This window comes from Syngnathus typhle, linkage group LG14 (genome assembly GCF_033458585.1).
Source record: "Syngnathus typhle isolate RoL2023-S1 ecotype Sweden linkage group LG14, RoL_Styp_1.0, whole genome shotgun sequence".
NCBI lineage: Eukaryota > Metazoa > Chordata > Actinopteri > Syngnathiformes > Syngnathidae > Syngnathus > Syngnathus typhle.
This window is the reverse complement of record NC_083751.1, coordinates 2297575-2315003: the sequence shown is the minus strand read 5'-3', so window position 1 is coordinate 2315003 and position 17429 is coordinate 2297575. Positions and strand designations below refer to the sequence as shown.

The 17429-nt window shown below is 46.8% G+C and overlaps 5 protein-coding genes across 13 annotated transcripts; 3 read left to right on the top strand and 2 right to left on the bottom strand.

The window, feature by feature from the left end:
• The first annotated feature begins 10 nt into the window (after window positions 1–10).
• On the top strand, window positions 11–5730 carry tbc1d23 (TBC1 domain family, member 23). 3 transcript variants are annotated; one of them, XM_061296667.1, is made up of 19 exons: window positions 11–123; window positions 768–879; window positions 951–1056; window positions 1148–1352; window positions 1471–1594; window positions 1672–1796; window positions 1870–1916; window positions 2045–2148; window positions 2229–2351; window positions 2429–2521; window positions 2590–2760; window positions 2833–2875; window positions 2986–3092; window positions 3174–3307; window positions 3455–3499; window positions 4053–4141; window positions 4219–4354; window positions 4423–4617; window positions 4688–5730. In XM_061296667.1, exons 1-19 carry the CDS (start codon window positions 86–88, stop codon window positions 4770–4772), a joined length of 2082 nt encoding a protein of 693 aa, XP_061152651.1. In that variant the 5' UTR covers window positions 11–85; the 3' UTR covers window positions 4773–5730. The 3 variants fall into 3 exon arrangements, with proteins under 3 accessions (XP_061152651.1, XP_061152650.1, XP_061152649.1); XM_061296665.1 differs by lacking the exon at window positions 11–123 and adding an exon at window positions 152–672; XM_061296666.1 differs by lacking the exon at window positions 3455–3499 and having other exon boundaries at window positions 71–123.
• Window positions 5731–6013: 283 nt separating this feature from the next.
• Window positions 6014–8089, top strand: nit2 (nitrilase family, member 2). The gene is made up of 10 exons (XM_061296677.1): window positions 6014–6135; window positions 6215–6333; window positions 6396–6516; window positions 6613–6701; window positions 6768–6861; window positions 6947–7021; window positions 7091–7169; window positions 7401–7499; window positions 7603–7658; window positions 7753–8089. Exons 1-10 carry the CDS (start codon window positions 6108–6110, stop codon window positions 7851–7853), a joined length of 861 nt encoding a protein of 286 aa, XP_061152661.1. The 5' UTR covers window positions 6014–6107; the 3' UTR covers window positions 7854–8089.
• On the bottom strand, window positions 8004–10063 carry LOC133166617 (T-lymphocyte activation antigen CD80-like). Of its 6 annotated transcripts, none has more exons than XM_061296671.1 (5): window positions 9703–10063; window positions 9303–9578; window positions 8888–9206; window positions 8601–8774; window positions 8004–8460 (listed from the first exon to the last, which is right to left on the bottom strand). In XM_061296671.1, the coding sequence occupies exons 1-5, from the start codon at window positions 9758–9760 to the stop codon at window positions 8361–8363; spliced, it is 927 nt and encodes a 308-aa protein (XP_061152655.1). In that variant the 5' UTR covers window positions 9761–10063; the 3' UTR covers window positions 8004–8360. The 6 variants fall into 6 exon arrangements, with proteins under 6 accessions (XP_061152655.1, XP_061152656.1, XP_061152657.1 ...); XM_061296672.1 differs by having other exon boundaries at window positions 8004–8448; window positions 9703–10062; XM_061296673.1 differs by having other exon boundaries at window positions 8898–9206; window positions 9703–10062.
• A 651-nt stretch (window positions 10064–10714) lies between these two features.
• On the top strand, window positions 10715–13702 carry gtpbp6 (GTP binding protein 6 (putative)). Its single transcript, XM_061296668.1, has 11 exons — window positions 10715–11274; window positions 11337–11504; window positions 11591–11728; window positions 11798–11868; window positions 12078–12208; window positions 12296–12366; window positions 12473–12631; window positions 12700–12908; window positions 12965–13113; window positions 13174–13326; window positions 13381–13702. Exons 1-11 carry the CDS (start codon window positions 11070–11072, stop codon window positions 13499–13501), a joined length of 1575 nt encoding a protein of 524 aa, XP_061152652.1. The 5' UTR covers window positions 10715–11069; the 3' UTR covers window positions 13502–13702.
• si:dkey-66a8.7 (PI-PLC X domain-containing protein 1) lies at window positions 13518–16003 on the bottom strand. Of its 2 annotated transcripts, XM_061296675.1 has the most exons (6): window positions 15561–16003; window positions 15113–15249; window positions 14761–14889; window positions 14529–14684; window positions 14189–14372; window positions 13518–14008 (listed from the first exon to the last, which is right to left on the bottom strand). In XM_061296675.1, the coding sequence occupies exons 1-6, from the start codon at window positions 15703–15705 to the stop codon at window positions 13743–13745; spliced, it is 1017 nt and encodes a 338-aa protein (XP_061152659.1). In that variant the 5' UTR covers window positions 15706–16003; the 3' UTR covers window positions 13518–13742. The 2 variants fall into 2 exon arrangements, with proteins under 2 accessions (XP_061152659.1, XP_061152660.1); XM_061296676.1 differs by lacking the exon at window positions 14761–14889.
• Between the last annotated feature and the right edge of the window lie 1426 nt (window positions 16004–17429).

The window sequence follows — 17429 nt, the reverse complement described above, 5'->3', positions numbered from 1 at the left end:
AAACAGACACGTTAGCTCCGCCCCTCAGCCATCAACAAACTCTCGCGATACTTGTCGGCACTTGACGTGTCTCGTCAACACAATAATGGCGGATGCTGTGGAGGAAGCGCTTCGGGGCAGCTGGTGAGACAATCTTCTTTTTGTCCTTTTCGTCAAGGGACATTTCCTGCAGTCGGACGTTCTTTATCCGCGGCGGGTCTACCGAATTTGATGGACGATAAATTGGTGTTGTCAATCTTTTGTATCGTTTTTTCCGTGTGTTGTACTCTTCGGTTTTTAGCCAGCTATTTATCATTTATTAAAATTAGTCACCATGTTAGGAGTCACACTCACGTGGAACTTACTCATGTATTTTTGAGGAACTTTGGAACAAAAAAATGCCTTTTTTGGATAGCTTTCGCTTCGTCAGCATATCTAGTTCGCCGGTTAATACGCTGAGAATGCTAACAATGACCAGATCCAATTGATAGCTGGGATTTGTTGCGCTCGAGCACAACCAAAGCGGAACGCTCGATTCAACAATGGCCTCTGTTTCGTTTCCCTTGCTGCTTGACGTGCTTTAAAAAATCTGACACAATACCTCGCTTCTCTGCTTGACCGACTTGCATAGGGTCATAAAGGACAGATCAACATCATCCCATCGGAATGAATGGAATGTGATGTTAGGGAGTGGTGTGTTGTTTCATATGTATCTTACTACCTCTTCCTAACACTCGCGATACATAAAATCTAATTGATAATTGAAAACTTTTGGTTTGTCTCATCAGGGACCAAGATTTAGCTGAGGCTCTGGACTCGGGTAGTTCCGACATGGAGATGGACAAAGGTGTCGTCCACCCTCAGGAGACTTCAGCTCAACAGAGAGCGATGATGTGGAAGGTACAGTTGTCTGGAAATGAAGATTTCAATGGTGGTAAATTGAACATCAATGGCTTATTGTGTGTCACCAGATTGCGCTGAACGTGTCCGGGAAAGGAGACTCTCTGGCGCAATGGGATGGCATCCTTGATTTACCAGAACAGACGCTCATTCATAGTCGCAGTCAGCAGCTGATCGGTGAGGAAATGCGGATCGCTGTTTGAACAAAATTTGGGGGGGGGATTTGGTCACTAATGGGTTTTTTTCTTTTGTGGATTAACACATTCAGAGCAGCTTCAAGTGTCGGAGGAGGAGCGCGGCGACATGGTGTCCGACGTGGAGGCGGTGGTCACCTTCTACTGCAAGTCGCGCAATATCAGCTTCACTTCTGACCTGAGCTGGCCGCATCTACTCAAACCGCTGCTGGGCCTTCGACTGGCCCGCAGCGACCTCTACAACTGCTTCTACGCCATTATGAACAAGCACATACCCCGGTGGGTGTGCTGTCCTTTTAAACAATTATTTGTTGTCAATCGAGATGTTTTGTGTATAAAAGTTGCCTATTAAATCACATCATTTAAGGATGTCCCCCCCCCCCCCCCCCCCTTTCAGGGAGTGTGTGCCCAAAGGGCGCCCGTTCCACCTATACCGACTGCTTCTGCAGTACCACGAACCTGAACTCTGCTCCTTCTTGGATACCAAAAAGATCACGCCTGACTCCTACGCCATCAACTGGGTGTGTTGGAATTCCTCAAATGGATTCTTTCCGTCACTGCGCTGTTAATGTCCCCGAACTGTTTGTGTCCTCCACAGATGGGCAGCCTGTTCTCCAGCCACTGCCCGGCCGACGTCACCCAGGCTCTGTGGGACTGCTACCTCCAACAAGCGGACCCGTTCCTCATCTTCTTCCTTATGCTCATCATCCTCGTCAATGCCAAGTAAAGTCTTACCGTTTTTCTGTGAGAGAGAATCGGACTGCTTACTTTTTTCTTTTTTATATCCAATCTGTAGAGAGTCCATCCTTGGCAGAGAAGGAGACAACAAAGATGACATCATCAGTAAGTATGATCCTCAGTCTGCATGCTTGAGGTGTTCATTGACCCCCCCCCCAAAAAAAAATTGTAATTGACTTTAGATGCCACAAGATGGCGGCAAATCACTTTTAATGAATAACATTGTCTAACAGAAATGCTGGAAGAATCTCCTTCTCTACTCGAAGCTGAGGACATCGAGGACTTATTTTCCTTGGCCCAGTACTACCAGAGCAAAACTCCTCTGTCGCTCAGGAAGGTTGGACTTCCATTTCCTGGCCATCATCTACCACATCCTAGTCTGACGTCGACCGCTGACGCCTTTCTCTCTCTTTCCAGATGAACCAAAACCTGTTCGGTAGCAGTCTGGTGGCTCTGAAGGAGGAGGACATCGACCTGAGTCAGGCGCTCTGCCTCCCAGTGTCTGTCCCAGAAATCCTGCTGGCCAACCAACATCAGCAGGTGACTTAGCTGCCGACCATTTTAAAATGCGAGACAATAAAAGCTAACGTACCGCCAACTCCCTCTTTTCTTCTCAGGACGGGGTGCGCTTCTTTGTGGTGGACTGCCGGCCGGCTGAGCAGTACAACGCCGGTCATCTGTCCACTGCCTTCCATCTGGACTCAGACCTGGTGAGTTGGCGTCAGTGGTACTCAGAAGCATCTCTTGTCAATTGCTCACTTTTTCTGTTTTGCCGCAGATGCTCCAGAACCCGTCCGAGTTTGCTCTGTCGGTCAAGTCCCTCTTGGAGTCTCAGAAGCAGTCCTTGGAGTCTGGCTCGGTCGCCAGCGGAGAGCACCTGTGCTTCATGGGCAGCGGCAGAGAGGAGGAGGACATGTACATGAACATGGTGCTGGCACACTTTCTGCAGGTGAGAGACTCGAATAGGGTGGGCGAAAACGCACGGGCTCATTTTATGCTGACTAAGAGCTTTGTCTTGCAGAAAAATAAGGAATATGTCAGCATTGCTAAGGGGGGCTTCATGGGTGAGTATAGTTATTTTTTAAAAGCCTTTCAGGTTGCCTCAATAAATAAATTAGGAGGGGATAACCAAGCACAATTTAAGTGACAGATAATTTTGTGTGTTTGTTCTCAGCTCTCCAGCAGCACCTGGTGGACATGAACGTGGAGGGCTTGGACTCGTCGTACATCCACTGGATCGTCAGCACGTCGGGATCTCACAGCAGCCTCAGCTCGGCAGACGTACGGCAGAAAAGTTTTTTTTTATTTTTGCTTCCTGGTTGACATTTGAGCACGTTTCTTGTTCTTTTGCATGGCCACCAGGGGGAGTCTCTGAGTGACGGCAAAGGTGTCAAGTCTTTGGTCAACAAAATGACTTTTGCCCTCAAGTCCAAGTCGGTGAACGTGAAAGAGAAGATGATCAGCTTCATTGAAAACACGTCCACCCCTGTGGACAGGTGAGCAATTCCTCTATGTGCCCGTCCGTGTTGGCAGTGGAAATGAAAGTATTTGTCAGATTGTGGACTTGACCTTTGTCAGTGTTGCTCACCCCAAGCCCCAAAACAAATTATATTCACCGTACCTTGTACCTTATTTCATGCTAGAATATCTTTCAATCTGCCCTGGCCAGAGAAGGTGATTCCTGATAGGTAAGCGCTCGCAATTGAGCTCTCAGCATGCCAGCGACTGGCTCTGAAGAACACATTCACGCATGCCACTCTCTCTTAGCATTCATGGCTCTCTCTCTTAACCCCCAAACAAACACACACATGCTAGTCGTCATGCTTTCACTAACATTTTTTTTGTAGGCGTTGGTTGATTCATCCTCACTTCAGCTTTCATCGTCTTTTTTTTGATTCCGTTTGTCACGCAGAAGAGACTCCCTGCCTAATCTTTATTGTCTTCTCAAAAAGACACGCTGATCTCAAAACCAATGTGATGCAACATCGCCATCTGTTGGGGTGCGTTGGTCATTACAGTGGTTTACAAACTTGAATTTCTCAGTTATGCTGGGCAAGAGCGAATTGATTGTCTTTATGTTATATGTTTTACTCCTAGCAATTCTTGTCACGCTTTCCCTTTTTTTCTGCAGCTTGGAGGTCTTCATCTGCCATCGCCATTTGTGTCAAATAGATGTATTGGGCTTTTTCCACAGTCGTGTTGCAGTCTCGGCATTTCCACTAAAGCGTTTCCTCTCTTCAGACACGTGAGCAGCAGCGACCGCGTGGGCAAACCTTACCGCGGAGTGAAACCCGTTTTCAGTATTGGCGACGAAGAGGAGTACGACACAGGTGAATGCTTCGTCGTCGTCTTTCGTCATCAGATGTGAGGAGCGTTTTTATCGACGGGTCCCCCTTGCGTCCTTTAGATGAGATCGACAGTTCGTCCATGTCGGACGACGACCGGAAGGAGATTATCAACGTTCAGACGTGGATCAACAAGCCCGACGTCAAGCATCACATCCCGTGCAACGAGGTGAAGGAGACCGGTCACATGTTCCCCAGGTGAGCCAAAACTTTGTTTAAATTCTCTTTTATTGTGTTCTTACGTTGTGTTTTGCGCTCAACCGCAGTCACTTGCTGGTCACAGCCACGCACATGTACTGCCTTCGCGAGATCGCCACCAGGAAGGGCTTCGCTTACATCCAGTCCAGACAAGCGCTGAGCTCCGTGGTGAAGATCACGTCCAAGAAGAAGCACCCGGAGCTCATCACTTTCAAGTTTGGCACCAACAACTCCACCGGAGTGGAGATTTCCGCAGTGGAACGGTGACTTTTTGCTCAATCCCTCGGTGTGCTTGTATGAGTCGCTAATCTCCGTGTGTTCGCCTCCTCTTAGATATCTTATCCCCAACGCCGGAGACGCTACCAAGGTGATCAAGCAGCAGATCATGAAGGTCCTCGACGCGCTGGAGACTTCGTAAAATGACCGACGATGACAACGGCGGCGTCTGGTGACCGCTTGCCCCTAACAAAAACTGTTGGAAGTACCTCGGGTCCCCGACGCGGTGCGGCGTCGGCCCTCGGATGCCACGCCGCTCCACTGCACAACCGCGGGAGCCCAGAGCGTATCATGCTGCCCTCTTTACACTAACTTATGAAATATATATATATATATATATATATTGGTTATACTGTATTATTTGTTCATTCTAAAGCAGTGCTATTCCACTTTGGAAGCTTTCCTCTGGCCTTAAGGTAGCGTTACTATCCAAGCGGTTGTTCAATGATTACGTGACACACTTTGTTAAATGTTTAACAGTGTTTTCGCTGTCTTATTTCCACACCGGTTAATTTAGGCGGACAAGTACTGAATGTACAGGACTAGTAGCAGCAATGTTACAGTCGAGGCGAGGTTATTTGTTTTTTTCCAGCAGTCAGCCTTAAGTAGAAACCCAATGTGAGGTTCATTATAAATATGTACATATGATGTACTGCTGTTATGTGAAGCATCTCCGAAGTATGCAGCAAGGCTTTAAATTCATCTCGCGTGTGACGTAGCAACCGAGCGTCAACATTTGTTTCATTACAGAATGATTTGCAGTTTACTTTTGCGCTTTAAAGAAAACATTACTGATTCTACATACTGATTAGAATATGGTCGACACAAACTTGAATACAGAACTTTCAACGAATGCCTTTTTTTTTTTTCACTCTGATCGTTACGCCAATGCATCGTGCTGTAAATATTACACTTGCAAGTATATGAACAAGAATTAGAACTATTGGTCCTAGTCTTAATACCACTGGTTAACATCACTAACAAAAGAATGGCACCACTCAGCTGGCAATGCAAAAAAAAAAAAAAAGGTTGAATTTGCACCTTACTGTACTGCTATTATTTTGTAAACATTTCCCATTTTAATAAACAAAACGATATCACTGCTGTATAATCGTTGTTCTTGATTAATGGAAATTCCACAAACTCATAATAAATCCAAGTTTCGCACAGAAACGCGATTGGCGGACAGATTTCCGCCCCTGAAAACGTCACTTCCTTTTACATTTCAGAATAAAGTCTTATGGCATTGCGTTACAGTATACACCTACGTCGCCAAAGTACGATGGATAAATATGAATGTTGGATTGTGTTACATTTAATCAAGAATGTCTAAGGCTATCAATACTGTCATCAGTCTTTACTTGAAGAAATAAACGTAATCATTTACTTTTACTTTGAAGAGCAGTTGACGGCTAGCCTTAATGTAGTTAGCATATAAACACAACACGAACACTAGTTATAAGTTGCCGTAGTATTCATGTCTACAATAGCGAAGGCAATGTCCAGTAAGTGTGTCTTTTTTATGGACTGAGAGCCTCACTAAAACACAAACATATAATGGCGTCTTGTTGTCGCTGCTCGCAGAGTTCCGGCTTGCCGTCATCCAGCTGCAGGTGGGAAGCGTCAAGGCGGACAACCTGAGCCGGGCTCGGAGACTCATTGACGAGGCGGCGGGACAAGGCAGCAAAGTGGTGCTGCTTCCGGTGAGAAGACACAGTACCATTTTTTTTTTTAAATTAAATTTGACTCAATTAAAAACTTGCAGGAATGCTTCAATTCCCCCTATGGGAGCGGTTTCTTTCCCACCTACGCTGAGAAGATCCCAGGAGAGTCCACGCAGCTTCTTTCCCAGGCAGCCAAGGACAACAAGGTCTACCTGGTAGGAGGTGAGAACCTGCTGCCTAACCCAATTTATTACAAATTTTTCACACCAATTCTCACGTATAACACCATGACTTTTATTTCCATTCTCATTGCACTAGGTTCCATCCCCGAGGAGGATGCAGGGAAGTTGTACAACAGCTGTCTGGTGTTTGGACCTGATGGACAGCTCCTTGTCAAACACAGGAAGGTACACCATCAAGAAGTTTGATTCCCACACATGACACACACAAACTGTTGCTTTTTCCTCTTCAAGATCCACCTGTTCGACATCGACATCCCAGGCAAGATCTCCTTCCAGGAGTCGGAAACGCTCAGCCCAGGCAACACCTTGTCCATGTTCGAAACACGTTGAGTGCTGTCGATTTATTACGACTTGCTTTTATTTATTTTCCTTTGTCTTGACGATATTCCAAATGTCATATTTACTCCCAGCCTTCTGCAAAGTGGGCGTGGGGATTTGTTATGACTTGAGATTTGCCGAGTTGGCGCAGCTCTACAGCAGGAAGGGTGAGTGTGTCACCGACGTTGATGTTTGTTAGAAGGCTTTTTCACAGGTTCTTCTTCTCTGCTGGTCAGGGTGTCAGCTGTTGCTCTACCCAGGAGCCTTCAACATGACCACGGGTCCGGCCCACTGGGAGCTCCTGCAGAGGGGCAGGTGAGGTTTTCGGAAGTACAGCGCTACTGCGATCCACGAGCGCAATGGTGTGAAAATACCGTAATTTTCGGACTATAAGTCGCACCGGAGTATAAGTCGCACCAGCCATGAAATGCCCAAAAAAGTGAAAAATTTATATAAGTCGCTCCTGAGTATAAGTCGCCCCCCCACCCAAACTATGAAAAAAAACGCAATTTATAGTCCGAAAATTACGGTATCTGTGATTCACAGAGCTGTGGACAACCAAGTGTACGTGGCCACGGCTTCACCCGCCAGGGACGAGAGCGCCTCCTACGTGGCCTGGGGTCACAGCACTGTGGTGAACCCCTGGTGAGACGCATCACTTGACTTGAAACGCTTAAAGGTTGTTTGAATGGGGGAGAGAATACAAGAATGAGCCACATGCTGCTTCACCAAGATGTCTCATTTCAAGGGGGGAGGTTATCTCGAAAGCCGGCGCCGAGGAGACCGTGATCTACGCCGATATCGGTGAGTGTCAAGTGCACAGAAGAACTGGACTAAGAGAATTTGAATATTTGTTTTATGAAATTGTCTGTTTCATTCGGCGCCGCGCTGATTTCAGACCTTCAGTACCTAGCTGAAGTGCGGCAACAGATCCCCATCACCAGCCAGCGCCGCCACGACGTCTACGCCGTCACCTCCCCGCAGGGAGAGGCCAGATGACCCACCGACTGACAAGATGGTGAACGTGTTTCACTTGTGATTGATTGACGTTAAGAATCATGATCGACAGGAGTCGCCGTCAGACGGACAATGACGGAGATGGTGTGTCTTTTGACTTGAGATGAATGAAGAATGATTTTTATAAAGACATTGTGAAAAAAATGAATTTATTGGAAAAAACTATGAGCTCTAATCTGCCAAGAATTCATTAAAACATTCGAGCAGTGATGAACAAATCGTCACATCTCCTTTTTCATGGTGAATCCTCCATTAAAAAAAAATTGCACCTTATTTATGGTTTAGGCAATTCACTTGGGCAAATTCCTTTCTTCCGTTTCCTTTTCAATCTTCTCCGCGAGTCCTTGAGAGCTTTTTGTACATATTGTTTTTGACATGTCAATTTCTTTTTCTAACTTTCCAGGAAGGTGCTTCCGAGTATGAAATGTCTGTTTCAAATTAAAATAGCCAACTTGCGGTTCAATATTGATCACGTGCAGAAGGAACATTTCAAAGTTGGACGATTAGACGTTGGACTCCCACGAATGCAACGTGACCACTTCCGTTTCCTCGGATTGCTGACGTCTCCTGTGGTAACCTGCAGATGGCGCTGTCGTTATTTGACAGTAGAGAATGCAAAAATCGGACTGCATTATTTTAATAGTCGCTCCCCAAGTTCCAATTTTGACGAAATGCACATGTGAGAGTTTGACCCGGGACCAAACTATTTCAGTGCCCGCCTATATTTACCTCTGTCCCTTCTGCTCAGGTGTTGTATCTTCTTCCTCTTGCTCACCCGGTCCAGGTGGATCTGGTAGCCCAAGCCCACGGCCACCATGATACCCACCACAACGCACAGAGCCGTGCTGAATACCCACAGGGCGTCTCTGGCCCGGGTCACCACGGGGCCATGCCACACCGCATCTAAGCAGAGACAAGGAAGAAGCCATCGGGACCCACATATAAACGTGCATAGATCAGGGCCACCGTATTGGCCATCAGACCCTGCCGACCCCCTTTCCAGTGACATCACAAACCTCCCCTTACCCCCTGCAGTGACATCCCACATACGTGTGGTGGAGGTTAGGGTCTGGTTGAGTAGCGTGTTGTGAACCACGCAGGACACGTTGTTGTCCGTCACGTTGACGGACAAGTAGCTGGTGATGTGGTAGAGGCGAGAGTCTTCCCGCAGCTCCACCTGGGTCTGTACCGAGCCCTCTGGGATTTCCTGGGCCCCGTCGTCAATCAGCCAGTCCAGAACCGGCTTGGGGAAACCGCCGCCCGAATCGCACTGGAAGACACTGGGGACGTTCTCCTCCGCCGCCTCCCACCGCAGCTCGGGAGCGCTAAATGGAGCTGACACACAGAAATAACACGGAGGTAAATCTCTATTTTCGAAATTTAAACGAAATGTATTTTTAATAAATAAATAGGCCAATAAAACAAACTTACCAGCGACCCTGACACAGAGCGAGCAGGCCTCCAGGCTGCGGTTTTCCCGAGCGCTAATAATGACACTATAGGATGCATTGTCTTCCTGTGGGTCCACGGTGGGCAGGCTCAGTGTGAAATTCCCCGTGAGAGCGTCGTCGTTGTCATCTTCGTCTCCAACCACTTTATTCTCATTCCTCCTCCACTCAACAGAGACATTGGCCAAGGTGAGGGCTTCCCGGTAAAAGCAGGAAAGCCGCAGCGGCCGGCCCACAATGCCCAGCACGCACTCCACGTCTGGGGAGAGCATTTCCACAATTTTCATGTTGTTTGTAAAGACACCAGTGTGTTTGCCTTTTCCTTGTATTGCACACAAACTAAAACTCCCCGTGACGTCATTAAATGTGGATTTAAATCTTACCCCAAGCGTTGCAGCAGGTGAAGAAGAAGCTGAGCAGTAGTCCTGTGCTCCACAGCATCGCCTCTATCCCTCCCTAACACTGATTCCCCCTTTTTTTATGAAAACTCTTGACGCTGAAATTGTCTAACTCCGCACCAATATTTCACCCCAAAGGAATGTCAGCGTCATGTTGCGTCTTGTCGCGCCGTCAAAGTTTTTGTCGCTCCTCTTTACACTCGCGGCGTGAATAGTGTGGGAATGAGCGAAAGGAAGATGAGACATGAAGGATTCGCTTTCAAGACTGCTGAATTGGTATCAGGAGGGGCCATTGATGTGTTCGGTCCAACCTGTTTGGTTTCTCTCACCTTTTGAGCACACGCCCACAAAACCCTGGAGGCGGCCGGGAGAGGGGATTTCAATGACATGAATCACCTCTGACGCTCATATTTGACCTATCAATTCCGTACTAATATTTCGTATTTGACATGGGTAAAGGTTAAATATCACATGCATTATTTATGTATTAGAAATGCCGAAAATAAATGCTCATCTAACTGTTCTTGAGATGAAGCATATCCCATGAAAGAGTGAAATTGAATTGAATTTTAAAGCCTAATGACGCCATGATCCTTTAGAGGGCAATTGGCCGCCCAAAACGAGAAATAATTTTTATTTTAAGCAATAAACAATAACTAGTTTTTAAAATTGTAGAGAGGACGTAGCATAGCGAAAAGCACCGTGATAACACCAAAAACATTATTAACTTTGAAGTGTTGTGGTCTCCTTAGTTTACTATTGTGTATTGTGTAAACAAGAAACTGAAACTCATTGACATTGACGTATCAAAACAATTTAGCGACCGGAAGTGACGTTTACAGCATAAATAATACAGAAAACGTATAGCACTATTCAGAATGTCGTATTGTTTTGTTTCATTGACTAAATAGTGTATATTGCTTCTTATATGAGTAAACTTTGTTTTTGCTCGCTCGTTATGTGTACAAAAGTAGTTAAAAAGTTTATTGAAAAAATACAGGAAGTGACGCAAAACCACAATATGGCAGCGATGGGGACAAACTTTGTTTTTCCGCATTTCATTTTGCAGGCATTATCGCTGCAGATATAGGAAGAAAACATCACCCAAACGCAAATTACTTGATAACTAAATCACTTTAGCTGCATTAAACTAATTACTTCGTAGTTAATAACTCTGGATATATCGTAGTATTTAATCCATGGTAACTCTTGCCTGCCAGCTAAATTGGGGTTGCATTTCTAGAACAACACCAAGTACTGTTTGGGGTACGTTTGCGAGTATTTATGTAGTATGAGGAAACGGTGGATTACAATGTTAGTTTACATGACGTGATTGAGAGACCGCAAATAACATGGCAATCGTGAGGAGGATCCACGCGTGGTCGTCTTTCTTGCACCGAGTCCGTGCAGGCAACAGCCGGGCAGTAGCGTCAGTGCCCCCAGTGTGGAGGAGCTGTCTTCCATTGCACGGAGATGCCCCCACGCCGCAGTGCAGCAGAGCGTTTGGCCTCTCTCGCTCCATCCTGAGGCGCTCGGACGACTTCACTGAAGGCACAGGTGCTTGGGAAATAAAGTACAACCACCTTGAAAAGCAACTAAAGTACAACTACTACGTGCAGGTTTCACAGAGCAGGAAGATGATGAGGATGAAGACTCGATGGAGGAGGAGGCGGACGAGCTGTTTCGGGAGTTGCAGCCTGCCACGACCCTCACAGGTGGCCCGCACCGGATCTTTGTGGTCCACCCTGATGTGAAGTGGGGAAGCAGGAAGCAACACCTGACCACAGGTAAATCGTAGTCATCCAGGGGGATATTGTGGTCAGGCCAAATTGAATCAGTCTCGATCGGTCACATGACTTCCCCCCCCCTGCAGCCGAGCTGATGATGGCGGAGGCGGTGGCGCTGGTCAACACGCTGGACAAGTGGTCCGTGGTGGATCGCCTCATCCTGTCCACCAAGACCCCTGAGAAGAGGAAGATCTTCGGCAAAGGAAACTTCCAGATGCTCACGGGTACTTCATGTTCACGCCGTCACTTGGTTGTGGGTTGTCAATCATCACGTGGTTCTCTTCCCTGCGCAGAGAGAATCAGACGGACAGCGGGCATCACTGCCGTTTTTGTCAACGTGGAGCGCCTGTCGCCATCGTCAGAGGTGATGTCATCTCGAGTTGTGCAGAAATTTGAACACTTGGAATTTCAGACTGACGTGATGATACATTATCATATCTGAGCTTTTAATTGGCCCAAAAATTAGGTCAGGATGACTAATTGGTTTCTTTTTTATAGTAGTGTGCCTGTGTTCACAAAAAACGTTTAGCGCCTATATGCCAAATCACTGTAGATCCCCTTGTTGTCCTCTAGAGGGAGCTAGAGGATGCGTGGGGGGTGAAGGTGTTGGACCGATACTCACTGGTGCTTCATATCTTCCGCTGTAACGCCAAAACCAAAGAGGCTAAGCTACAAATCTCGCTGGCCGAAATCCCTCTGCTAAGGTACCACAAAATGCTACAATTATGTCAACAAAAATAAACATTACAATAATAATGGTGTTTAACGTCAACTTTTTTTCCCCCTGGCAGGTCACGTTTGAAAAATGAATTTGTCAACATGGACCAGCAGGGCGGAGGCAACCGGTACATCGGAGGATCGGGTAACCGACATTGCAAACTGACCACCGCCACGGGAGTTTTTTTTTTTTTTATATATTTTTTTAATTTTAAGCAACCTGGCCATTTTGATGTTGGTGGTCTATGCAGGCGAGACGCAACTGGAGGTCCAGCAAAGGGTGTTGAGGGAGCGTGAGATGAAGATTCGCACGGCGCTGGAAAAGCTGAGCAGGAAGCGGCAACTGCTTCGAACCCGTCGGAAGCACAAAGAGTTCCCCATCGTCTCTGTGCTGGGATACACAAACTGCGGTGAGACAAGTCACTTCAATCGATGGCCGCATTTTCAGAAAATCCGAATTTCCGCAAATGTCCAACAGGCAAAACAACGCTGATCAAAGCGCTGACGGGCGACGCGGGGCTGCATCCTCAAGATCGGCTTTTCGCCACGCTGGACGTGACTGTGCACGCCGGCCTGCTGCCCAGCCGGGTCACCGTGCTCTACGTGGACACCATCGGTTTCCTTTCGCAGCTGCCGCACCAGCTCATCGACTCGTTCGCCGCCACGCTAGAAGACATCAAGCACTCGGTCTGCAACCCTAAAAAGTGATTTTATGAAGGTTGGTCCAAATTTGTCTCGTGCAGGACGTGTTGGTTCACGTGCGGGACGTGAGCCATCCGGAGAACGTCAACCAGAAGGCCAACGTATTGAACGTTTTGAGGAACCTCCGAGTGCCCGACGCACTCATGAGCTCCATGATCGAAGTCCATAACAAGATTGACCTCATCGACAAGTGAGTCACTTTTTCTTTGGCTTTTATTTGGCACACATCAATAAACAAACTGATTTCCAGTTATGAATGGACGGAAACCGACGCCCTGGCCATCTCGGCCCTGGAAGGGCGTGGCCTGGAGGTTCTGAAGTTAACAGTGGAAGAGCGCGTGGTGGCCGCGACGGGCAAACGTCTCGTCAGCCTGAAGGTGGACCTCAGTACCCCGCAGCTCAGGTGAGGTGACCACGTTCAGGCCCGACGTGTCATAATTACCTTTGTGCTCCTCAGTTGGCTGTACAGGGAGGCCGCCGTGCAGGACGTCAGCGTGGACGGCGACGAGGGCTCGGCCGTCGTTCAGGTGGTCATCGGTAACGCCGCGTACGGGCGCTACAGGAAGATGTTTGGCTAGCGAGCAACTCCATGACTCATTGTAAAAAAGATTTTACTCCTTAGGCTGCAGAATGTAATGATTGTTGCGTAACTCTTGATACATCAACAGACGTTACGCTCAGTTGTTCCTAATATTGTGACCACCACGACAAGCTAACGATTGCATTTGCAATTCACAGTACGATTTAAGACACAGTAATAAAAAAAAGGGTTCAACGAACAGACTTGATTGGCTGGTGCAAATGTCCACGAGCATTCTGTTAGCATCCGTTTTCAGTGTGCTGCTTTTTATCCGTCAGTAGTTTCCTGTTGAGTTCCACAACGAGGGGGCAGAGGGGAAGCAGGCCCACAAAGTCCCCGGCGATGATATTGAGGCTGTGGGGGTCCGAGCCGGGGGTCTGCTGCTTCACCCACTCGCTTAGGCTCTTCCACTGAGCCAAGGTCATCGTGCGTAAAGACTCCTTGGGGTTGGTGATGATGTAATTCCTGTAAGCAGTCAGGTTTAAGCCCGCCACGAAGAAACCCTCTGCGGGGACAAACAGATGCAGTCGAATATTCAGAAAGGCGCCCCCCAGTGGACAAAAATAATACCTGCACCTCAACTGTTTGATAAACAACATACGGGTAGAATCATTCTAAAAATATTTGAGCGCCTTGCAGGTCTTGCTACCCGATGTCACGGTGAGGAGATGTCAAGTGGACTCACGAGGCCTTCCGAGCTGCTTGTTCCACTCCAGGAAGTTGATGGCGCTGCAGGCCGTGCGCTCATTGGCCCACCAGTAGGGAATGCCGGGGAGCAGGTCTGCGTGTCGGGAGGCTACGTCGGCGTCGTACGAGAGCAGAACCTGACGACCCGACGCCCACAGACGCCTCAGGGACCAGTCGGCTTCCTGAGCGGTAAAACGTGATTCTCGAGTTAGATCAAGGGACGTCTCATCGTGGAAAGTATACGCTCAAAAAACTCCTTATAAAAAACTTTATAATCCAAAGCATCACGTCTAAGATCTAGCAATGGAAAGAAACCGCTCCTCATCCACAAACATCACCTGGCGCAAACAGAGTTTAGTGCCAAAGATCTTCTTGATGTTGCATATGAAGAAGTGATGGAGTGCATTGCTGAGCCCCTCAAAGTGTCTGCAGGCCAGGATGACCACCTCCTTGGGATGACTCTCCAGCCAGGAAGCCACGGACCACAGAGTGTCCTGATTGGTCAATAATAAGCGTGCGTTTGAGCTCATTCGTCAGGGTGAACCTCAGCGAGCGTCGGGTGTCACTCACCAAGACGGTGACGTGTGTGTATAAAATGTGCGTAAAGTACAACTCCGACGACGGGTCGTTGGGTTTGTGGGCCACGCGCAGGTCAAAATATCGAATGCCCATTGATAGCTGATCTTCGATGCAGCGTTCCTGAGCATTTCAAAATATGGCTTTCTTTGGGGATGTTGGAAAAAAATGACAATATTGCGCAATTTCAAATGTAATTGAACTGAATTGCTCACATTTTACTTTTTGCATAGCACACATTTTCAATTCCCTAGTAAAAAATTCCTCCTTGATGACATAAGATGAAGTGACAAAAACTCGGCAGACTTGTGTTCATATCTGTATTTAGGATCTCCATAGGTGGTACCTGCGTGGTGGCCCATTTGAAAACGGTGGGCCTGGTGAGGCAGCAGCAAAGTCCATCAAGCACCTTGAACAGGTCTGACTCAGACCTCACCAGGGGCGAGGAGATGTCCAGGCAGTAGCTCATTGCGTCGTGACTACCTGGAAGACACATGTGCACAAAGACATACTGAACAACCAGAACAGGTTCTTGCACTTACAATGACCTACTGTTGAAGGAATTTTTAGTAAAAGCGCGTGTGTGCACATAATTAGACGGGAAGTAATATTGTGTAATTGTATGAATAACTGTTGTATTACAGCATGTGAAGCGTTATGCCTAATGTTTTGGGTTATTACTCCAAAATATTTTAAATTCATGCTTTTAATTTATACTGACGTTATTTCAGGACAATACATGACTCAATGTCCTATGTTGTCATTGATGAGATTTGTAATTAAAGACACAGTACCCGGTATTGCCAAGTGGGTCAACGGGACGTCCAACAGCTCCTTCGGCAAATTGGACATCCAGTCTTCGCACCAGTAATCCATGTCGGGGGTCTCCTCAACGTCGCTGGACATGGACCGTGTCGGTGAGGAGAACCTCCCCCACATTTCACGATGGAAGAATCGATCGCTTTCGATTATCTCATCCTGTGCCTTTAAGAATCAGGGTCAGAGGGTAAACAGGAAGTGGTAGTGGACAGTTGGATCATCCAGGTACAATAAAGCGAAGTAGGTCCGCGCTTTTAGTCAGTCTGCTTGGCGATGATGGTTTGGGAGCTGGTCGAGTCACCATGACATTGTTCTCCTCACAAAATAAGCATTCTCGTTCCGGGTTCGTGTTTGACAGGCCGGTCCGGTGTTTGATGCGGCTTGCAGGTTTACTTCCCGGCCGGGCTACGCATGCGCACTTGACAGAAGCAATATGAACACGAAGCGGTAAGGTTGTCGCACTTGCAACCTGTAACATTGACTTCCAAAGTGAAGGTAAAACTAAAAAAAGACTTTACGTTCTGCTTTCAAATATAAGTGCAAGCAAGTTAAGTGCAGATACTTAAATTTAAAAAAGGACCGTAGTGCACTCGTGAATTGTATTTTAGTAGAACAAATGCGTTTAGGTTCAAAATATGTCTACCAATTTTAATAACAAAAATAAGCCTAATTGACCAAGTCACGGGTAGTCCAACTCAACCAGGCCCCATGTTTGACTTTCGACTGCAGTTTTTAATGAAGCATGAGTGAAACCAAGAGCTGGGTTTCTCTGAAGAGGGAACGCAAACTCTTCGAAGGCATCAGAAAACGGCAAATATTACGTCAAAAGAGCAAATTGGAAATCACAATCCAAAGTTTTCAAGCACTTGTAGACCACAAGCAAGTGCAAGGTCGAAAGTAGGCCTACGTGTGTCGGGTTAATGCAGTGCTTCTCAATTATTTTCTGTTACGCCCCCCCCCCCCCTAGCAAGAAGAAAACTATTCGCGCCCCCCCTCCCCAAGGGGGGCGCGCCCCACTATTTGAGAAGCACTGGCCTAGGTGACTGATTCACAATTTAGTTTTGTCTGATATCAGAGATTAAATAAAGAAAACCAACTGGCTGATTGATTTGTTTTAATTGAGAGGAAAAAAAAACAGCAAAAGCATTTCACTAGCTGACCAGGAGATGGCGACAGCGTGGCATCTGAAGACCATGGATTGTTTGTTCTGCTATAGCCTAGGTGACTGATTCACAATTTGGTTTTGTCTGATAATAGATATTAAATAAAGAAAACCAACTGGCTAATTGATTTGTTTTAATTGAGAGAAAAAAAACAGCAAAAGCATTTCACTAGCTGACCAGGAGATGGCGACAGCGTGGCATCTGAAGACCATGGATTGTTTGTTCTGCTATAGCCTAGGTGACTGATTCACAATTTGGTTTTGTCTGATATCAGATATTAAATAAAGAAAGCCAACTGGCTGATTGATTTGTTTTAATTGAGAGGGAAAAAAAACAGCAAAAGCATTTCACTAGCTGACCAGGAGATGGCGACAGCGTGGCATCTGAAGACCATGGATTGTTTGTTCTGCTATAGCCTAGGTGACTGATTCACAATTTGGTTTTGTCTGATAATAGATATTAAATAAAGAAAACCAACTGGCTAATTGATTTGTTTTAATTGAGAGAAAAAAAAACATCAGCAAAAGCATTTCACTAACTGACCAGGAGATGGCGACAGCGCGGCATCTGAAGACCATGGATCGTTCTGCTATGCCGGTTTAAAAAAAAAAAAAACGTAATTAGCTAGGGGTCAAAGGTCAAAGTTTACGGTTCAAAGTTCACCCAGGGGTCAAAGGTCGG

What these genes read in the sequence shown, in the direction of transcription:
- tbc1d23 (XM_061296667.1), top strand. Translation starts at nt 86, where the DNA reads ATGGCGGATGCTGTGGAGGAAGCGCTTCGGGGCAGCTG. An exon ending in ATCATCCTCGTCAATGCCAA is followed by an intron (nt 1,797 to 1,869) that starts GTAAAGTCTTAC and finishes TCCAATCTGTAG; the next exon opens with AGAGTCCATCCTTGGCAGAG. An exon ending in TCCATCTGGACTCAGACCTG is followed by an intron (nt 2,522 to 2,589) that starts GTGAGTTGGCGT and finishes GTTTTGCCGCAG; the next exon opens with ATGCTCCAGAACCCGTCCGA.
- nit2 (XM_061296677.1), top strand. Translation starts at nt 6,108, where the DNA reads ATGTCTACAATAGCGAAGGCAATGTCCA. An exon ending in GCAAAGTGGTGCTGCTTCCG is followed by an intron (nt 6,334 to 6,395) that starts GTGAGAAGACAC and finishes AAAAACTTGCAG; the next exon opens with GAATGCTTCAATTCCCCCTA. An exon ending in TCCTTGTCAAACACAGGAAG is followed by an intron (nt 6,702 to 6,767) that starts GTACACCATCAA and finishes TTCCTCTTCAAG; the next exon opens with ATCCACCTGTTCGACATCGA.
- LOC133166617 (XM_061296669.1), bottom strand. Translation starts at nt 9,760, where the DNA reads ATGCTGTGGAGCACAGGACTACTGCTCAGCTTCTTCTTCACCTGCTGC. An exon ending in CACCTGCTGCAACGCTTGGG is followed by an intron (nt 9,579 to 9,702) that starts GTAAGATTTAAA and finishes TGCTCTCCCCAG; the next exon opens with ACGTGGAGTGCGTGCTGGGC. An exon ending in CCTGAGCAGAAGGGACAGAG is followed by an intron (nt 8,461 to 8,600) that starts GTAAATATAGGC and finishes AAATAACGACAG; the next exon opens with CGCCATCTGCAGGTTACCAC.
- gtpbp6 (XM_061296668.1), top strand. Translation starts at nt 11,070, where the DNA reads ATGGCAATCGTGAGGAGGATCCACGCGTGGTCGTCTTTCTTGCACCGA. An exon ending in CGACTTCACTGAAGGCACAG is followed by an intron (nt 11,275 to 11,336) that starts GTGCTTGGGAAA and finishes TACTACGTGCAG; the next exon opens with GTTTCACAGAGCAGGAAGAT. An exon ending in GAAGCAACACCTGACCACAG is followed by an intron (nt 11,505 to 11,590) that starts GTAAATCGTAGT and finishes CCCCCCCTGCAG; the next exon opens with CCGAGCTGATGATGGCGGAG.
- si:dkey-66a8.7 (XM_061296675.1), bottom strand. Translation starts at nt 15,705, where the DNA reads ATGTGGGGGAGGTTCTCCTCACCGACACGGTCCATGTCCAGCGACGTT. An exon ending in ACACACACGTCACCGTCTTG is followed by an intron (nt 14,685 to 14,760) that starts GTGAGTGACACC and finishes TTGACCAATCAG; the next exon opens with GACACTCTGTGGTCCGTGGC. An exon ending in CTAAACTCTGTTTGCGCCAG is followed by an intron (nt 14,373 to 14,528) that starts GTGATGTTTGTG and finishes TTTACCGCTCAG; the next exon opens with GAAGCCGACTGGTCCCTGAG.